Source organism: Cetorhinus maximus, chromosome 9 (genome assembly GCF_964194155.1).
Source record: "Cetorhinus maximus chromosome 9, sCetMax3.hap1.1, whole genome shotgun sequence".
NCBI lineage: Eukaryota > Metazoa > Chordata > Chondrichthyes > Lamniformes > Cetorhinidae > Cetorhinus > Cetorhinus maximus.
In genome coordinates this window covers 40,659,786-40,680,150 of record NC_135887.1, presented here as the reverse complement: position 1 = coordinate 40,680,150, position 20,365 = coordinate 40,659,786, and the positions used below count along the sequence as shown (strand labels likewise).

The window sequence follows — 20,365 nt, the reverse complement described above, 5'->3', positions numbered from 1 at the left end:
AAATAAACTTCTAGCATATTTCCCACATCCTGCCATTTTCCAGTAGGCTTTTGATTTGGGCAATGAGCATTCCCACCAAGAACATGAAGGAGCCTCTTAATTCAATGCAATTAAAAAAAACTAAGGGAATAATTTTCCCGTTAATGAGTGGGGGCAGGGCCCTCTTGCCAACACATAAAATGACATGCGGTGACGTCGGGTGGGTGTCCCGACGTCACCGCACGTCATTTAGGTTGTCAGTTTGGCAGGCGCACAGCCGCGTCAGCTGCACGCCCGCTGAACTGTCAAAGGCCTATTAAGGCCATTAACAAAGTAATTGAAGCTGTTAAGAATGCTGCCCATCCAACCTTAAGGGTTGGCGGGCAGGCGAAGAGCCCAGGCGGCCTTCGCATTTTTCATGAAACCTCATCCACGGGCGGGATGAGGTTTCATGAAGGGTTCATGGCCTTTATTACATTTTTCAAGACTTAAACTAATCTCGCTGAGGCACGGAGGTGCCTCAGGGAGATTTCTGCACTCTTTCGCACACATGCACGAAAGAGCGCAGGCCCTGACTCAGGGAATCCCCCCGCCCACACAGGGAGCGCTCAGCGCTTCCGGGTGTGCGTCACGCTGGGCGGGCCTTAATTGGCCCGCCCACGTAAAATGGCGGCGCGCACCCGATCAGGGGCGTCAATCGGGTTCGCGCTCACTCCTGCCCCTCCCCGCACAACCCCCCCAACAGGGGGAAAATTCAGCCCTAAGGCATAGTTAGGGCCCTAACGTCATTTCGGTACAGTTAATTGTGGAGCCTGATGAGTGTTAAATCTGCCCACTACAGAGAATGGGAAACAGCCTGGACTGATGCCTCTTAAAGGAATCACCAGAAACAGCTTTATAAAGAACAGAAAATATTTTGGCACACTTTAAGCAACAGGATGAGCACAACTGCTTTCCCTGCACCCTATTCCACAATCTTCTGACTCCTTCCCACCCCAATCAGCCCAATACTCTCCTTTAATCCCTTGCTGTCGGCTCTGTTGCACCTCCTGCCAGCACTGCACCCTCTCCCCCACTGCCACCACCCAAATCGTAACCTGATCAGCACTCGGAATATGCTGCCCTTCTCATTAAAACTTTGAATTCCATGATATTTTTAAACACCTTTATCAATTTAAAAAGGCACTTGTTAGTCAACTATAAACTGAACCAATGACACTGCATTACAGGAGTTTAAGTTTTAGTTTTCTTTATTCTTTCATGGGATGTGGGCATCGCTGGCAAGGCCAGCATTTGTTGCCCATTCCTAATTGCTCTTGAACTGAGTGGCTTTTCAGGCCATTTCAGAGGGCAGTTAAGAGTTAACCACATTGCTGTGGGTCTGGAATAAATGTAGGCCAGACCAGATTGGGATGGCAGATTTCCTTCCCTAAAGGACATTAGTGAACCAGATGGATTTTTACAACAAATGATGATAGTTGTCATGGTCACTATTACTGAGACTAGCTTTATATTCCAGATTTATTAATTGAGTTTAAATTCCACCAGCTGCTGTTGTGGGATTTTAACCAATGTCCTTGGACTGGGTCTCTGGATTACTTGTCTAGTGACATTACCACCATCTCCCCCTCAATAAGTTATACCCTATACCTGATCATTTGTAACAAGCCACCCATATAACACCTTGATGAATGGCTTCTGAAAATTGATACATATTTACTGCATTGTCTTGCTCTATCCAACCATTCATTTCTTCAAAATACACTACTCAAGTTGGTAAATGTGACTCCTCTTTACTAAACCTATGCTAGTTGCTTTTTAAAGACCCCATTTGCAGGCATATTCACCTTTGAAATAACTAAACTGGGTATACAGCTTAAGTGCACTCCTGGATTTCCTTTCTCTTGATTTTTGCTCGTCATTTCTCAGTCCCTTTTGCCTTAACTTTGGGTAATGGATTTTGATCCTTTTTAAGCCTTTCCAAAGGCTTTCAGATTTCTTGTCATCTATTCTGACATCCCCTCCCCCCCTTAAATGTCCTCAACCCTTTAAATTTTGCAGATATACAGTTTTCCACTCCCACTTTCTTGCACAGATCCAAATGTACACATGGAGCTACGCAAATTACGATTACAAACTGATCTCTGAAAATTGTATACAAAAATTTCTATTTGCACCTGAACAAAATCTGCTGTTGTAAATTGTTGGAAAATCCAGACTAGTCTATTCATCCTTTGTTTGAAAAGAACAGTATTACCACAAGCCTGACTACCTCCTTCTGTGCTGTAAATCCTATGATGTCCTTCCAATTATGAAGAATGAGAACGCATATTTTGTAGTGTTGTAATTTGTTGTCCAGCATTGCTGCAGTATATGTTGCACATAGGGACACTAAAATAGAAGGCCCTTAGGAGATGGAACAGAAAAGTATGTAACAATAATACATGTCTTGATTAAAAATCAAATATTTTGGGATCAGTGATATATTGTTTATCCTAAATGGGATGGATTCTGTGTATCATGAATTTATGAAGTATACCTTGTTATTTTTTGTTGCCAGAAATAAAATATGTTCTATTACATTTACAAAAGCAAAGAGGCAATGCTAAATCTATTATAAATCATTGCTAAGGCCACAGTTAGAGTATTGGGGTCGATGTTCAGAGTACTGGGGAAAGAGCAGGGGGAGGAATTAATTGGGTAGCTCTACCAAAGAACCAGCGCAGGCATGATGCACCCAAAAGTCATCTTCTGTGCTGTATCATTCTATGATTGTACGATTTAGTTACGCCACCTGAATCTGTTTATGGGTGTGGCACAGCTTTTTCTGCAATTAACAAGTGGACTAATTGAGAGTCTGGATGCTGAGTGAAGATGTAACACACTAGTTATTGAGGCGGGGTGTCACAGGCACATCATTCAGAAGTTCAGTGACATAGGTGATTCACACTAACAGATGCACATGTAAACATACATCCAAAGTGGACAAAAAAAAATCAAGGAAATAAATAAGATAAATGGAGGACTCTGTGGTGCACTTCAATTGATTTCCCTGCAATTGTAAAAAGTTAAAATTTTTTAAAAACATGCAAATACTTGATGCCAATTAACAAACTGTGTTTCAAATTAACCTTTAATTCAGAGGCAGTGTCAGAGCTTAAAAGAAAATCATTTTCTGCTCCATTTTCCAATTATATCAGATTCACCCCTCCAGAATTGAGACCACAAATGGCTATCATGATAAACATGTTTTTTGCTATCTGCTTATGTAAATTACCTAGTTACCATATTTTTTAAATTCATTCACAGGATGTGAGCATCGCTGGCTAGGCAAGCATTTATTGTCCATCCCAAATTGCATCCTCAGAGGGCAGTTAAAAGTCAACCACATTGCTGTGGGTCTGGAGTCACATGTAGGCCAGACCAGGTAAGGACAGCAGATTTCCTTCCCTAAAGGGAACCAGATGGGTTTTTACAACAATTGTCAATGGTTTCACAGTCATCATTAGACTTTTAGTTCCAGATTTTTTAATTGAATTCAAATTCCACCACCTGCCTTCGAGCCCAGGTCAAACCCAGAGCATTACCCTGGGTCTCTGGATTACTACTCCAGTGACAATACCACTACTCCACTTCCTCCCATCTTATGAGGATATAATTTCTTAATGTGTTTGTAAATAAAGACATAGATAATAAGGAAAATAAAAATAGAAACAGACCATTCTACCCCTATAGCCTAACTCCACCATTTTCAATAAGATCATGATTGATGGAAGTTCTTATTTTAATAGGCTTAGGGCAGAATTTTGCCGTTGGCAAGCAGGGGGCAGGGCCCACTCGCCGACGCGTAAAATGATGCAGGATGACATCAGGCGAAACCCCCGACATCATCCCGGCCCATTTAAATTTTCAGGAAGGCGGGCCCACAGCAAAATCAGCAAACTTGAGGCCATTGACAGGATCAATTATACAATTAAAGGACCTGCCCGTCCAACCTTAAGGTTGGCGGGCAGGCCAGGAGCCCCAGCGGGCAATAGAAAAAACATGAAACCTCATCCGCCGGCAGGATGAGGTTTCATGTAGGGTTTTAAAAAGTTTAATAAACTTATTATGTAAATTATGAACATGTCCCATCTCACGTGACATTGTCTATTCTATTTATCTATTTTTCATATTTTTAAAAGTGTAAGCAATCTCCCTGAGGCAGCACTTTGCCTCAGGGAGATGTGCTCTCTTCCGTGCGCATGCGCGAAAGAGCGCACTCTCGCTCTTGGGGAAACCCCCCCGCACATGAAGCGCATAGCGCTTCCCGCTGGATGTCTCGCTGGACGGGCCTTAATTGGTCCGCCCACGTAAAATGGCAGCGGGGCCCGCTTCCCCGGCGGAGATCGGCTCCCCACCCGCCAGAGATTGGGTCGGGCCCACCCGCCCGACAGGCAGAAAATTCTGCCCTTAGTGTCTCACGTCATTGCTTTGAATATTCACCTTACAATTACGAAACATTTGGATTCAGGATGAGTTGTACTTAAAATGTAACGAGTGCCATTGTGATATAGTAGTAATTGGGGGTGATTATGGACCTTAGTTATATGCTTGAAAGAAAATCTGACATAGACAATGGCAGGAAAATGCTGTGTGGTATTTTCTGAACCATCTCCGACACTTATCAAAATGTTTATCTTTGGTGATAAACCCATTCTCAACTATAATAATGAAACTGCACTGGGTTACCATTCTTAAATACATAAAGGAATATTTTTAATGGAAAGAGAAATAAAGAAACAATTACAATCTATTTTCATTGAAGATTTTGCATTTTTGATTATGCAAATAAATTTTAGCAGAAACTTGAAATTTGACCTAATCATCGCAATTTTGAGCGCATCTTGGGCATAATTTCCCAATTACAGCCAAAGTGGATACTACTCCGTGGTGTTTGACCTTGCGAAAAGTGAATCTAGAATGGTTTGTGAAAGTACACTTAATCTTGAAAGTGTGACCTGTTTGGGTATGGTTTGCGCCAAATTCAATGAAAAAGCTATACTAGACCAATTTCTTACAACAAAAAATACAAGCTAAAAAATTCAACACAAACACAAATTCAATTAGCTGAAATTGTGTTGCAACTGAACTGCTCATGTTACACTAACTCTACCAATTTAAGGTAAATAGCTAAAAAAACTATTTTACAATACTTCTAAAAACAGGAAAAACATGTTCATGCAGTGAGTTGATAGGGTTTCGAATGTACTGCCCGAGAGTGTGGGGAAGGCATATTCAATCACGGCTTTTAAAAGGGAATTGGATAAGCTTCTGAAGAGAAAAAAATTGCAGGGCGACAGGGAGAGGGTTGGGGAGTGGACGAGCTGAGTTGCTCTTGCAGAGAGCTGGCATGGGCATGACAAGCTGAATGGCCTCCTTTAGTATTATAAGCATTCTATGACTCATTAATTTCCAAGACCTCATAACTGTGGATCTCTTTCCCTCTCAGCCTTCCCTCGGTCTTCAGTGCAGTGTCAACGGAAAAAAAAGCACATTACTGAGCACCTCAGCTTTTCATAACTAACACCATTGCACAATAACTTGTATCAGGGAATGTACATTAGCAACCACACAGCACACCAAAGCACAAGAGAAAATCAAAAAAGCTCCCAGAAAATATCTGATAATGTAATATATTATTCATCTAAAAGCACTTGATTTATTAGTCATTCATTTTCTATTGGACAAGATTTTAAAACTGGTTCATAGATATTCTCAAAATTTTAGCTTGTAAATTAACAGAGTAAGCGGATATTTGCAAATTAAATACTAAAACTTAAATGCCACTCACCTTTTTGTGTGCTATGAGGAGGCAGTTCGAATGCTCATGTTCACAAGCAATTTCATAGTCTCTCAGAAGGTCAGCCAGCTGCTGGACGAAATATGCAACCTCCTCGTGCCATGGAACATTCGCCATAGTCAAATTACTTGCTGAGCTTTCACCACAATATGTCACCCCCTAAAAAAAATTAAAATATTGTCAATATATCATTCTTCTTACATAACCTGATATTGAACATCAGAACCACCTGTTTAATTCAAGCTCTAACACCATCCCATAGAACAATCCTCCATGCAATGAGTTTCTAGGCTACACCGTGAGGGGTGGCAAGAAAACGCCAAGTACTTCCCTAAAGGAGGAGGCAGTGGAATTGAAGGGATAAACATTCCAGGCTCCTCTACTATACCTTCCTATACCTATCACACATTTGCTGAATTATCTTATGGCCACAATTTTGTTTAATAACCCAAAGCACAGTGTATATCAAGAGAGTAAAAGAATGAAAAGGGTAGAAGATGAACAAGAAACAGACCACAGGAAGTCTTTGTGGAAATGTTGTAGGCAAAACTTAAGCCCGCACTACATGCACTACAGAGTAATCAAAAGAAAAGTATGCCTCAAGGTGTACCTTCACCCTTTATTTGATAACTAAGTAGCTGTGAAGTGTCAAATCTACTGTATTCCTTACTCCCCTTTCTCTTTATAACAACTTTAAAGATATGAGCAAAAAGGGATGAAGATACAGAAATTTTCCTGATGAGGATACGGACAAGCATAAAGGGTCACTGTTCTGTTATTTCTGCTTTCTGAGGTAAAAGATACTTAATAGAGTATTCTCATGGTAAAAAGGTGAATCCTTAAATACCCTTGATTCTGGAATATAAACATCCATCATCACTGGCAACGGATGAGTGAAATATTAGCACAATTACATCACATTCCCATTGAGGTATTTTAATACAGCCGACCTAGTTGACACAAGGATGCTAATGCCCATGAAGTAACAACACTCTTAAGGGTCCCATTATATGTGTTAGACTGGTATCTGTAGAGAATAACACACAACCAGCAGATTGGAGTTAGACCATTGGCCATGAGTCTCATATTGCCCAGTAACACTGGAGTTCTGTGTATGCATACAAAGTAGTTTCCAGAACTCTGCATTCTGAAATCACTTTTTTCATAGCAGAAGAAAAGTGGCAGGAGCATGGACTCCCTCCCTACTTTAAAAAACCTGAGTTTTAAGGAAGTCTATTGTAGTCTATTAAAACACGGCTTTGCTATGCTACAACTGGTGTGGAAGCAATATGATTTGGAAATGACCTCAATCCACTTGACATTTGCATATTCAAAAATAAGATCATTGGCCTGATTTCTAAGTTACACTACCGCAATTGCATTAACGGGGGTCTCAAACTACTTTGAACTGATGCAAAATAATTCGCTGACAAATGAGAAATGACCAAGTAAGAATTACATAAAAAGTGCCATTAATAAATTAGCTAAAGGTATTTATCCAATTTTAGAGTTCAGAAAAGATATTACTGTCTCAAGCCATTTGACATTATCTAAATCCCTTAATAAATCCCTAACTTTCCCCAGTATCTTTATTACAATTGGTAGCTCACAAGATTCCCAAACTGACAAATAACATTTATCGTGATGCTAACTGATCTATGTTAATTTTTCAAAGATGTGAATTATATAGTGGCTAGTTTCTTTTTTGCTGACATTCATCCTTGTTGTTTTAATGTATTTAAAATGAAATGCCCTTGAATGAAGACAAGGGTGCACAATTTTTTTTTATTCCTTCACAGGATGTGGGCGTTGCTGGCTAGGCCAACATTTCTTGCCCAAACTTAATTGCCCTTGAGAAGGTGGTGGTGAACTGCCTTCAATTAATAGTAAAGGGAATTCGTTCTTGGTTCTTTAAAGCTTTTAGCCAGAATAGAATTCTGTGGACACTACTAGTTTTTAACATTGATGGTCAACAAATGTATGAAACTGAAACAACATTAATGTTAATTTTGCATTTTATAGTGGTTAGTTGGTAGCACAGGATCAACAGGGCATAAGATTGTGAATGATCCAGTACAAGAAGAAAACTTTGCAGAAATAACACTCATAACTACAGCAAAATCTCATTGAGAACAAAGGGGGAAACAATGCAGGGATCAATAATATGTAGATTATCAGGCTGCTGAAAAGGTACTTTGTTTGCAAGTGTTGTTTACAGCTAGCATCTAGAACAGATTACTACAGATTTTATCATTATAGTTAGAGTGGGCAAGGCTGATGATGAGTTGAACTCTAGCCTTTAAAAATCAATCTCAATGTAATCATATGAATGCTCTGTGGTAACCAACACTGCAAGTTATACCTTTAAAAATAGGCCGTCGTTGGGTTTCTCACTGAAAAACAGTACAACACTGTCTCAGAATACTAGTGAACATGGAGTTGAATATGGAGAGAAATTGTTTAGTATTTCAACAGTTTAGAAAAGTCATCACAGAACAGCATTGTAATAAAGCCCTGTGGAAGACAGGTTAATGATTGCTTGCTAATGCATATGTTCAATAACAAAAGTTGTGTGCTCCATTGTCCAAAGATGACGTGACTGGAGAGGAATACTGAATCTGCTTGCTCCTGTTATAAATTCATATCAAAGGGATACCATTGCTATGTTGCTGTTATTAAAAATTGCTGCCACAAAACTTTCATCACAAAACACTTTGATGTCAAGTTATGTACTAATTTATGAGTAATTATTTAAACACATCATGAATGACAATTAACATTATTTGTGTTCTGCTATTCTATCTTAATATTCATGTTATAACCCATATAAACTGAGGATCTGAAAATAAAGAAAAAGATCACTTTTTTTTCAGTGGCCTACATTTGCTATTGTACAATCAGTTTCACATTCTATTAGATTTTGCCTTGGAAGCTGCTGGGACTGCACCACAGATTGCTGAAGTGGTCCAAAGTGGTTAGTTAAATAACAATGAGTATATGCAAAAAAAAATTAAATAGAATTGGTTAGAAATTGGGTTACGGTACTTGTGACTGTTCTCAAAAAAGTTTAAAAGTCTGATCATCAAATTAGCTCCAATCTCAGGTAATGTGATTGTTTAAATTACTTTGCTTCATGTCTTCTCCCAATTTTACAGAAGCTCATGTGGGTAGAATTTTACCCTTGGTGGGTGGTCTCGGTGGGGGCAGTCATGAAGGTGACCGTCACCCGTGATCAGGATTGGACCGCGATTTCACACTGGCGGGCCAATTAAGGCAACTGTGCGTTGACATCGGCATGCTTGGCGCGTCATTTCACACTCGAGCGGGTCAGGTGCGCACCCACCCGCCAAGCAAAAGATTCTGCCCCATGGAGTCCCTTCCATTCAAATGAACAAATACATGAAAATAAGATTGAAAAATCCCAAATTTCTCAGTATGTATTCTTCATACTTACAATTATAATTTATATTTCACACGTTGTTAATTCTTTAACATGGAGGCGTTTGCCATAAAAAAATACCTTAATCAGAACTTGATAAAGATTTTAATGCTTTCTTCATTTTAAATGAAATTTCATTTGGAAACTTCAATGCAGTGATCAGAATTTCAGTTCAACCTAAGTTTAGTGCAAATGTTTAACATACCTGTGCCACATTCCTTTATTACTTTTATGCAGGCATAAACTAATTTATTTTCAGTAGGTTAACACTAGTTTAAAAGTAAGGCACAGAGAAGCTAGGGGCATTAAGTATTTGAATATAGACTTTACCAAGCAAAGTTTATATCCTGACATATTACCAAATTTTAAAATTGTTTATGTGCAACATGGAAAATGTTGATTAAGCTGGCACCAAAAGCAGTGCACTAGGAATTCAAAATCTGCATCAGCAAAGAAAATATTAGACATAAGATAATATTAGAAAACACTAGACCTTTTCATACTGACACATTTTCCAAGATAACTTCAGAGACTGCCTGACTGAGCATTAAGTTTCTTCAAACTGCAGTCAGCAATGAACAGTGCACTGATAAATCCAATAAAAAAAGATACGTTTCTTCAATTAGTGCTTAGAATGTGTAACTTTCTACCACAGGAAGTGATTGAAACAAGTGTTTTAGAGGCTTTGAAAAGGAAACTAGATGAGTACATGAGTGAAAAGGGAATATAAAGACATACTGCAAGAGTGAGATTAAGCAGATGGAATGGAAGGAGGACTCATGTGGAATATAAACACTAGCACAGACTAGCTGGGCTGAATAGCTTAGTTCTAGCTATCTGTTCTATGTAATCCTAGGCACTGTGCATGAACTTGTTGCTCATTATGTTTCTTCAAACTGCAGTCAGCAATCTTCAATCAGGATCTTTTATCATTACAGCTTGAAACTTCATCTGAACCACATCATGAGGTATTGACTTGCAATCCTTCACTTTTTTCTATTATCCTACATATAATGAATTTACCCTCCACTACAAATAACATTAAAAAGCCAAATTGGGTTGCAACAAGTGTGTCATGTGCGCACACAGCACCAGTGTACAGAGGATATCAATCTGCATGCACTGTAAACATTTCTTATCACTTTATATAAATTATAAAGTACTAATTCAACTCCCATATAATTGCTAATGGTGAGTCAGATATACTTAGTTTTATAACAAAAGGACCAGTCAGTAAAATGCAATGGAAAAAGGTTTATAGGAAGATGCTGGGTGAACTTTGAATATTTCCAATATTCCCTGTTTGTGCTTCATATTGCCAGTGTCTGTGTTCTTTTGCCTTTTAAATATTGTGTTCTATTACCATTTATTTGTGTTAAGAAATATCTTCTCTGGCAGCATTTCTTTCTGAACTGGACAAGGACCCCTAACCAGAGGAGCTGGAGAAATGGGAAGGCCACTCTGTGCCTGAGTGGAACATACTACTAGAGTCATCATATCAAGCCTGATGCTGGCAAAGGGGGAAGAAGATCATGCTTTTTGACAAGACTCGGCACTCACTCAAATATGAAAAAATTATGACCAGTATTCTGCCAGAGATTATAAAACTTATAAGTTTTAATTTTTAAAAATTAAACATCATGCAATAATGGCATATGGTAATACTTATCTGCCAACATACTAATATTCTGACTTACTTTAACTTCAATGAAGTCAGGTTTCCCAATCTCAATCAGATCAGCATAAGATCGAAGTTCATCCACATTCCAGGCCTTTACCAAAGTTAGTCTATATACTGTGCGTTGCTTCTGCAAAATAACAGATGAAGAATGTAATTTTAAGGCACAGTATTTTCTATCAGCATCCTGCGAAAAAAGCATTTCTTCTCTATATTTCATTGTTCACTTTAAATAAGTTATTTTTGTCATGACCTATAGTGTCAAATAAATCTGTGTCTATGCTGGTATACAAATTTTGATAAAAGATTAGTAAAAGGATGCTCTGTACAAATATGGTGCAAAAACTCATCCATTCCAACTCCCATGCTCTGAGATGGGACTCCACAGTTTTGTAAGATGTTCCATCTAGCAAACCAATACTATCTTTACTGAAATAAGCAAGTCCAAATGCCAAACGGCTTTTGGGTCTGGGTGGTGCAATTGTCAGATTCAGAATCAGTTGGTCAACTGGTAGAACTTCTGCATTCTTAACCTGAATTTATCATCCCTCAGACTTCCAAGACTGCAGGTTACATGGAAAAATGGGCAGAACCACAGAAAGCAAAGTTCAAAACAAGTGCTAAAAAAAACCTCTGCATCCAATGTATTAAAAATGTAATTTTACTTATTTAGTTATGAAGTAGAATAACTGTTTATTATCAAAATAGGGCAAAGGAAAGCATAATAATTTTGAGCTGCGCATACAGTACATTAGGAAGGTTGAATTTCCACCCTGGGCATTTAATTCTCAAATTTCAGCTCAAACTTATTTGCATATTACTGAATGCAAAATTTTCCATGAACCAGTGCACTTGGGCAGTATTCCAAAAGAGAAACAGAGGCCTGAATTTTCCGGTCGGCGACTTGGGGGCGGGGCCCACTCGCCGACGGGAAAATGACGCGGGATGACGTCGAGAGGAACCCCCGACGTCATCCCGGCCCCTTTACATTTTTAGGAAGGCGGGCAGACAGCGAAATCAGCTGTCTGCCCGCCAACCTGTCAATGGCCAATTGAGGTCATTGACGGGCCAATTAAGATAATTAAAGACCTGCCCGTCCAACCTTAAGGCTGGCGGGCAAGCCAGGAGCCCCAGCGGGCTCCAGATTATTCATGAAACTTCATCCACTGGCGGGATGAAGTTTCAGGTCTGTTTTTTAAAAATTTAATAAACTTTGTGTGTTTCTTATTAACATGTCCCATCTAGTGTGACATTGTCACATGAGGGGGACATGTTAATAATTTTAATATTTTTCTATTTTTTGACTTTTCTTACCTGTCAGTAAACTCCCTGAGACAGCACTTTGCCTCAGGGAGCAGTGCGCTCTCTCGCACGCATATGTGAAAGAGCGCACTTTAACAGATGGGGAATCCCTCCACCCCCCCCGCACAGGAAGGCCGCTGGGCGGGCCTTAATTGGCCCGCCCACTCAAAATGGTGGCCGGCCCCGTTTCGGCGGCGGAGTTCAGCTGCCCGCCCGCCGCCGAGCTGGTGGGGCCCGCCTGCCATCCGAGGGCAAAATTCTGCTCAGAACTTCTTCTAAATCTTGCTTTAAAAAAATCTCCTTTCATACATTTAAGCGACAACTTGGTGAACTTAGATTAACAACCGAAAATGGGTTTGTCACAAAAAAAAGCATTTTTGATCACAATTCACCACCTGAGCAACGTCAATCTTAAATTACTGAAACTTACTTTTAAAAAATATACAAAACTATTTTCTAGTTTTTCTAGTACATTAGTCAGATTCTTAGTGAATTAAAACATAAATCACATTTCCAAAACTTTTAAAATGTAACCTTTAGTGTCCTTCTGCCCAAAAGAAACAACTTAATTTTAAAGCTCCCCTGAAAGTCTGCAAACAAGTACAATTAGCTAAAACTTGCAATTGCGGTCTGGGGGTCTGGCCAATTGTATGGGCTGGGCCTGCTTCCAGGACAATATTTTTAAAGCTAGTACAAAAGATTATAGTAATTTGTCTTGGGCTGAATGCAAATTGTGCTTAAAGATCTTTTCAGTACTTTACACCGATTTTGGCCAAGAAAAAAAAACAGGGAAATCGAATGGGAAGTCCAGCATGTATTCATTATTAATAGGCTTTCCAAAGAAATTAAAAAGGGTCAGTTTGATGTTTTTGTAAAAGATTCTTCTGTACTCCTCAAAAGGATAAAAACCTAACAGGAAGTTAATTGCAAATAAGACCGCTTTCTGAAGTGCTTTCATCAGTTGCAGTTTAATAGTACTAAAACAAATTGCTTTCTTATTACCCGCATTTTCAGTGAGGTCTGAATAAGCTCAGTGTTGAGCTGCTTATTTGTTCACCACAGTATCTGCGATTTTCAAACCATTTTTATAATATACTTAGATTTCAACTTCTGTGTAGGCAATGCAAAAAAAATATTGGTGTTGGTCACACACCTATTGTTTAATTACAAATTAACAATTGCAAGAACTGCAACAGACTACTCTTATAGGCCTGAATATTATTAGTATTTATATTCAAAGCACTTTCAAATGCTAAGCATTGTAGAAAGAAAGCAAGGTCATAGAGACAGATGGAGGTAGTGGCGTGGAAGAGTTTGAAGGGAGAGCTCCTGAGTTTAGGCAACTCAAGACTTTTGCTAACAAATGTGGAGTGTAGGGAGAAAGAGATATCTAGAAGCTTAGAGTTGAAAGAGCATGGGATCCACACAAGCATATAGAATTGGAGATGTTGCAAAATCAGATGGAACCAGGTCAAGGAGGGAATGAAAAATTATTAGAAATATGAATTCAATAAATTGGGTCCAAAAAACAACATATAGCACCCCTTTAAGGTAGCAAAACATCCAAAGGCACTTCACAGGAGCATTACAAAACAAAGTATGACACCAGACCACATATGGAGATATTAGGTCAGGTGGCCATAAGCTTAGACAAAGAGCTAGGTTTTAAGGCGAGTTTAAAAAGAGGAAAGGGAGATAAGGTAGAGAGGCAGAGAGGGTTAGTGAGGATATTCCAGAGCTAAGGGCCTAGGCAGCTGAAGGCATGGCCACCAATGGAGCGATTACAATCAGGAATGCTCAAAAAGCCAGAATTAGATGACTGCAGATATCTCAGAGGGTTGTGGGGCTGGAGGAGATTACAGAGATAGAGAGCACTGAGGCCATGAAGGGATTTGAAAACAAGGATGAGCATTTTAAAATCAGGACATTGCTTGATAGCGAGCACGGGGGTGATACATTAAGTTGGTGCAAATTTAAGACATGGGCAGTGGAGTTTATATAGAGAAGATTGTGGGACAGCAGCCAGGAATGGAATAGTTGGAGTTGGAATAGTTAAATCTGGAGGTAACAAAGGCATCAAAGAGGATTTCAGCAGTAGATGCACTGAGATGGGGCAAAGTCAGGTAATGTTACAGAAATGGAATTAGGTGGTCTCAGTAATGCAGAAAGATGTGATCGGGGTCAAATAAGGCACCAAGATTGCAAACAAACTGATTCAGTATCAGACTGCTGCCAGGGAGAGGGATAGAACTGATAGCAAGGGAACAGAGTTTGGAGCAAAAACCAAAGCCAATAACTTCAGTCTTCCCAATATTTAATTGGAGGAAATTTCTGCTCACCTGGTCCTGGATTTCAGATAAGTGTGTTTTGATAATGTAGCAGTAGTGAAGGAGTCAAGGAAGGAGATGGTGAGGTAGAGCTGGGTGTCATCAGCATACATGTGAAAACTAATGTTGTGCTTTCGGATGATAGGGAAAATGTTAGATGCTATTACTAAAGACATTATAGCAAGGCACTTAGAAAAATTCAAGGTAATCAGGCAGAGTCAACATGGTCTTGTGAAAGGGAAATCATGCTTAACCAATTTACTGGAGTTCTTTGAAGAAGTAACATCTGCTGTGAATAAAGGGGAACCAGTGGATGTACTGTGCTTAAATTTCCAGAACGCATTTGATAAGGTGTCTCATTAAAGGTAAGAAAATAAAATCTCATGGTGAAGGGGGTAACATATTTGCATGGATAGAAGATTGGCTAGCTAACAGGAAACAGAGAATAGGCATAAATGGGTCATTTTCTGGTTGGCAAGATGTAACAAGTGGTGTGCCACAGGGGTCGATGTTGGGGCCTCAACTTTTTAGAATTCGTATAAATGACTTGGATGAAGAAACTGAAGGTATGGTTGCTAACTTTGCTGGTAACACAAAGATAGGTAGGAAAGTAAGTTTTGAAGAGGACATAAGGAGTCTGCAAAGGGATAGAGATAGGTTGAGTGAGTGGGAAAAAAGCTGGCAAATAGAGTATAATGTGGGAAAATGTGAAATTGTCCAGTTTGGCAGGAAGAATAAAAAAAGCATATTATCTAAACGGTGAGAGATTGCAGAGCTCCGAGATGCCGAGGGATCTGGGTGTTCTAGCACAAGAATCACAAAAGGCTAGTATGCAGGTACAGCAAGTAATTAGGAAAGCTAATAGAATGTTATCATTTATTGCAAAGGGAGAGGGATAGAATTGATAGCAAGGAATACAAAAGTAGGAGGTTATGCTTCAGTTATACAGGGCATTGGTGAGACCACATCTGCAATACTGTGTACAGTATTAGTCTCCTTATTTAAGGAAGGACGTAAATGCGTTAGCAGTTCAGAGAAGGTTTACCAGACTAATACCTGGAATGGGCAGGTTGTCTTATGAAGAAAGGTTGGACAGGCTAGGCTTGTATCTGCTGGAGTTTAGAAGAGTAAGAAGTTAATTGATATGAAACATAAGATCCTGAAGGGTCTTGACAGGGTGGATGTGGACAAGTGTTTCCTCTTGTGGAAGAATCTAAAATTAGGGGTCACTGTTTTAAAATAAAGGAGAAGGGTGATGAAAGCTGATTTAAATGACAGAGGAACAACATCTGAGGATAGGGTCAAGGGAACAGGAGGTGAATCTCATGGGCAAGATGAGCTTGGACAGGGCATTAGGGGAGATAGGTGAGAAACTAGGATGAGAGTTAAGGCTAGGGTGATGGGGAACTTTAAAGAAAATTTAACCAGTGGGATATTGGAAGGGAGGGCTGCAACAGAGGCAGCTGATTGTCTCTAAGGTTGAGACTATCCAAAGAAGTCCATGAGCTCCTTGCACACTGTTGGAAGTGAGGGAGAGGAGACTGGGGAGAGGGGTTTAAGAAGATGGTTTGCAGTAGAGAAAATGTTTATGTTTGCATTCCAGGATGACTCTGGATTAGTGAGCAATTTTAGCAGATGAGAGCAGGATCCAATAGTGCTTTATGTGGTCCAGTCAGATTTGGCAGTGGATGACTAAACCAGTTGTCCACCACATCCTTTCAAGAGGGCCATAACGGGGGAATAACCAGGGAAGAGAGTAATGTGTGCAGTTTTGGAGTCCATATGTAAGGAAGGATGTACTTGCAGTGGAGATAGTAGAGTGAAGGTTCACTAGAACCTGGGATGAGAGGGTTGTCCTATGAGGAGAGGCTCTCAATAAATTGGGCCTATATTCTCTGGAGGTTAGAAGAATGAGAGATGATCTCATTGAAACATAGGGGATTCTGAAGGGGCTCGACAAGGCTAACACAGAGATTATTTCTGCTGGATGGGCACAGTCTCAGGATAAGGCGTTGATCATTTGGGAGTGAGATGAGGAGAAATTTCTTCATTCAAAGGGTTGTGAAGCTTTCGAATTCTATACTCCAGAGGGTTGTGGATGCGCCATCATTGACTATATTTAAGGCTGGGATAGACAGATTTTTGATTTCTCAGGGAATCAATGGATATAGAGAGCAGGCAGGAAAGTGGAGGTGAAGCCCAAAACCAGCCATGATCATACTGAATGGTGGTGCAGGATCAGTGGGCTGTGTGGTCTACTCCTGCTCCTACCTCTTGCATTCTTGCGTAATGGTTTTATTGGGGGCTAGGGCATCAAAGGTGGAGGTGAGGGTGTGGTTGAGCAAAATCAGTAGCTGCAGGGATGTTGTGGCAAACGGAGAGCCAAAGGCTAGACAGTTTGAAAGTGTGGCTGTCAGTGAAATGTTTGGAAGTTGACAAGATTATGGGTGATAGCGAGTGGGATTTAATTCAGGATAAGATGTGGACAGAGTTTTGGATATGTTGGAGTTTAGGCAGGCTGTAGCTCAGGAGGTCAGTTAAGAGGAGCATCAGAGGAGTCAAACTTGGAGTTGGCCACAAAAGTATGGATGACGGTTTTCAATGGTGGTAATATAAATGCAGAAAAAGGTGATGATGTAGTTTTGCAAAAAGATGTCCTTGGGATGGATAGGATATAAGATTTGATGCTCAGCTCAGACAATTAGCACCTCTAAGTTTGTACAGTCAGATTTAAGGGAACTAGCCTTCAGTGAGGGAGATGGAATTAGGAACTAGGGCGCAGAGCTTTTGGCAGTAGGCAAATAGGATAGCTTCTGTCTTGTTGATATGATGTTGAAGAAAGATCTGACTTATCCACCACTGAATGTTGAACAAGCTGTCAGTCAGCATTATGCTGGTTATGAAGTTGAAGGTGGTGCTGAGAAGATAAGAGATGAATGTTGTCAGAACATATATGGAGACAACCCATTCCTACAGACAACGTTAGAGGGACAACAAACAGAACAGGGAAAGGGAAGAGCCAGGTCTAAAGCTTCGGTACATTCCCAAGGTGACTTTGCAGTGGAAAGATAGGTTTTGGGGATTATATCAAAAGGGAAGGAATGCCAGAACAAACAGCTCATAATATATTTGCATACAAAAATGGACATGTGACATCTGGAATATAGGCTTCTATTTGTGGAGGACAGGATGGTTAAATCAGACCTTGTAATGATAGGACTTTTGGGCAGTAAACACTGAGATAAAGAGGGTTAGGTGTGGGCATCGGACCTTGCAGTGAAATGAGGGGGCAGGCTGGAATGCACATTGTGGGGCAGGGGGGCCTCACAGTGGTGTTGTCACTTACCTCAGTGTGGGCCAGGGGAGTGGGTGTGGTAGGGGAGGAAGAGGTTGGAACTGATAATGAGGGAGGGAGTGTCAAACCCCGCTATGTTGGAAGAGAGCTGGATCTCTCAGTGGGGGAGACTTTAGAGCAGATGGGGAGTTGGTGAATCTCGCTGTGGGAGAGGGTGGGGTGTGTTGGTAGACCTCACTGCAGTAGGGTGGGCACAGCTCACTGTGGAAGAATTGGATATCATGGAGGGGGTGTGGTAGCTTGAATCAGACATTGTTGGGCAGGGGATGAAGGCAGCCAGATGCGGGGGCCTGATCGTGTGCAGGTAAGCTTATTGGACCTGGGGAAAACATTCGTGCTCCTCTTGGCTACAGGCAGGCATGTAACCTCTTTTTACCTACTGGGCCTCCGTCCCTTGTTTTGTTAAAAACAAAAATGCAGCTAAAATGGAGGCATTAATCTAAAATTTAATAGAACATCATCAGCGATTATGGATCCTCAGCCTTTCGGATAAAGCGTCCTAACAAGGTAAGGCTGGAGAGACTAAGGCTATATTCTCTTGAACTGAAGTTAGGAGGAGACTTAAAGGTGTTCAAAATGACAAAAAGAATAAACAAGGTAAACATTGATTAACCTACTAATGAAAACTAAGAAAAGAGGTCATGATCTGAAAAAAGTACATAGGTACAGAAAGTGGAAGCTCAGAAAAAACTTTTCATGAAGACTTAATGGAATATGAAACTCTTTGCTACAGTTGCCATTGATGTTTCAATTATTATAGGCTAGAAAATAGTACAGGATAATTACTTCAAGAAAAACAAAAAAAAGATTATGGGGAGAAACCAGAGAAATAGGGCAAAGCAAATCTGTCCTGAGAGGATCCCAATTCAATGAAAGCAAGAAGCGTTGAATGGTCATCTCCTGTGTTGAAATCTGTTTCTAACTTACATGTTTATGTCATAGGTTGAAAAAGCAACAGTTAATACTCACTTATGATTCTACATCAGCCATTCAAAAGACCAGAAATCCTGGCAGATGAGGACAGTTTTTATTTTCCCTTCCTAGTAACCAAATTAGCAACACAAAAAGCATTTTTATATACAGGCTCTTCAGTTATGCTATAACTCATGGCTGAGGTTTCAATATTAAACAGAATCGTAAATTTTGCTAGAGTATTCCATTAGAGATATTTGATACTTTTAGGCTGAACTTCCTCATTTTCCACATCAATTCCCACCCATCCAAAGATCCCAAGCCCAGTCATACTTGATTTATTCCACTCCAGACTAAGTTCCGCTCATCTAATTAGTGCTGTTTTCCCATTTTACCCTACCCCCAAACAAATCAATTCAAAATCCTCTTCATTTTCAAATCTGTCCCATCCACCTTTGCAACATCTTACAGTCATATACGAGACGGCATTAAAGGAACTGTTGCAGCATGGATAGGCTGACTGAAGAAATATATAGATATAAAACACATAGATAAATGATCCGGACTTTGATTCTCTTCAGAAATCAAGGGATTTGGGGAGCGGGCAGGAAAGTGGAGTTGAGGCAGAAGGTCAGCCTTGATCATATTGAACGGTGAAGCAGGCTCAAGAGACCATATTGTCGATTTCTGTTCCTATTTCTTATGTTGTTATAGGAAGTACAATATCATAATGTACAGATGACAAAATAAATAGGGAGCACTTACCCATGTAAAGTACTGCAAGTAAATTATGGAGGATATGGTCAGGTTAGTACATTAATGCCATATTAATTTGCATGAGGAAAAAGTGAGCTGACCCACTAGGAGGAAGAATATGAAGAAGAATATATGCTAGATAGTAAAATTTTAAAACGAGCAAAGGAGCTAGTAAATGTAGGGTTTCAGATGTATGTATCTTTAAGAGTGGAAGGAAAAGTTGCTAAAGCTGTTAAAAATGCAAATGGGATCCAAGGTTTATGAACAGGAGTAAAAGCAAAGAGATAGTGCTCCTCAGGGGAGGTGGTGGTATGGTGGTAATGAAACCAGACTGGTAATCCAGAGGCCCAGGCTAATGCTCTGGGGATACAGGTTTGAATCCCACAAAGGTAGTATCAGTAATAGTGAACATGCATTCATTGCCAATTGTCATAAAGACCCTTCTGGTTCACTAATTTCCTTTAGGGAAGGAAATCTGCTGCCCTGGCCTGGCCTACATGTGGCCAATGCAGCAATGTGGTTGACTTTGAACTTCCTCTGAGATGGCCTACCAAACCACTACAATGCCTACAAAAAGGAATGAAACCGGCCAGCACCGAACTCGGCACCAAAAACGACAACGGCAAACCCAGCCCTGTCAACCCTACAAAGTCCTCCTTACTAACATCTGGGGACTTGTGCCAAAATTGGGAGAGCTGTATCACAGGCTAGTCAAGCAACAGCCTGACATAGTTATACCCATGGAATCATATCTTACAGATAATGTCCCACACGC

At 40.2% G+C, this 20,365-nt stretch overlaps 1 protein-coding gene across 6 annotated transcripts in view; it reads right to left on the bottom strand.

The window, feature by feature from the left end:
- The window catches only part of tyw1 (tRNA-yW synthesizing protein 1 homolog (S. cerevisiae)), a 163,618-nt gene that overhangs the window by 14,291 nt on the left and 128,962 nt on the right, over positions 1–20,365 (bottom strand). For all 6 annotated transcript variants that reach the window (XM_078548588.1, XM_078548587.1, XM_078548590.1 and 3 more), the window contains 2 exons: positions 10,958–11,068; positions 5,813–5,980 (listed from right to left, as the gene is read on the bottom strand). In XM_078548588.1, the coding sequence (XP_078404714.1) occupies positions 5,813–5,980; positions 10,958–11,068 (279 nt within the window). The remainder of the gene's footprint in view (positions 1–5,812; positions 5,981–10,957; positions 11,069–20,365) is intronic.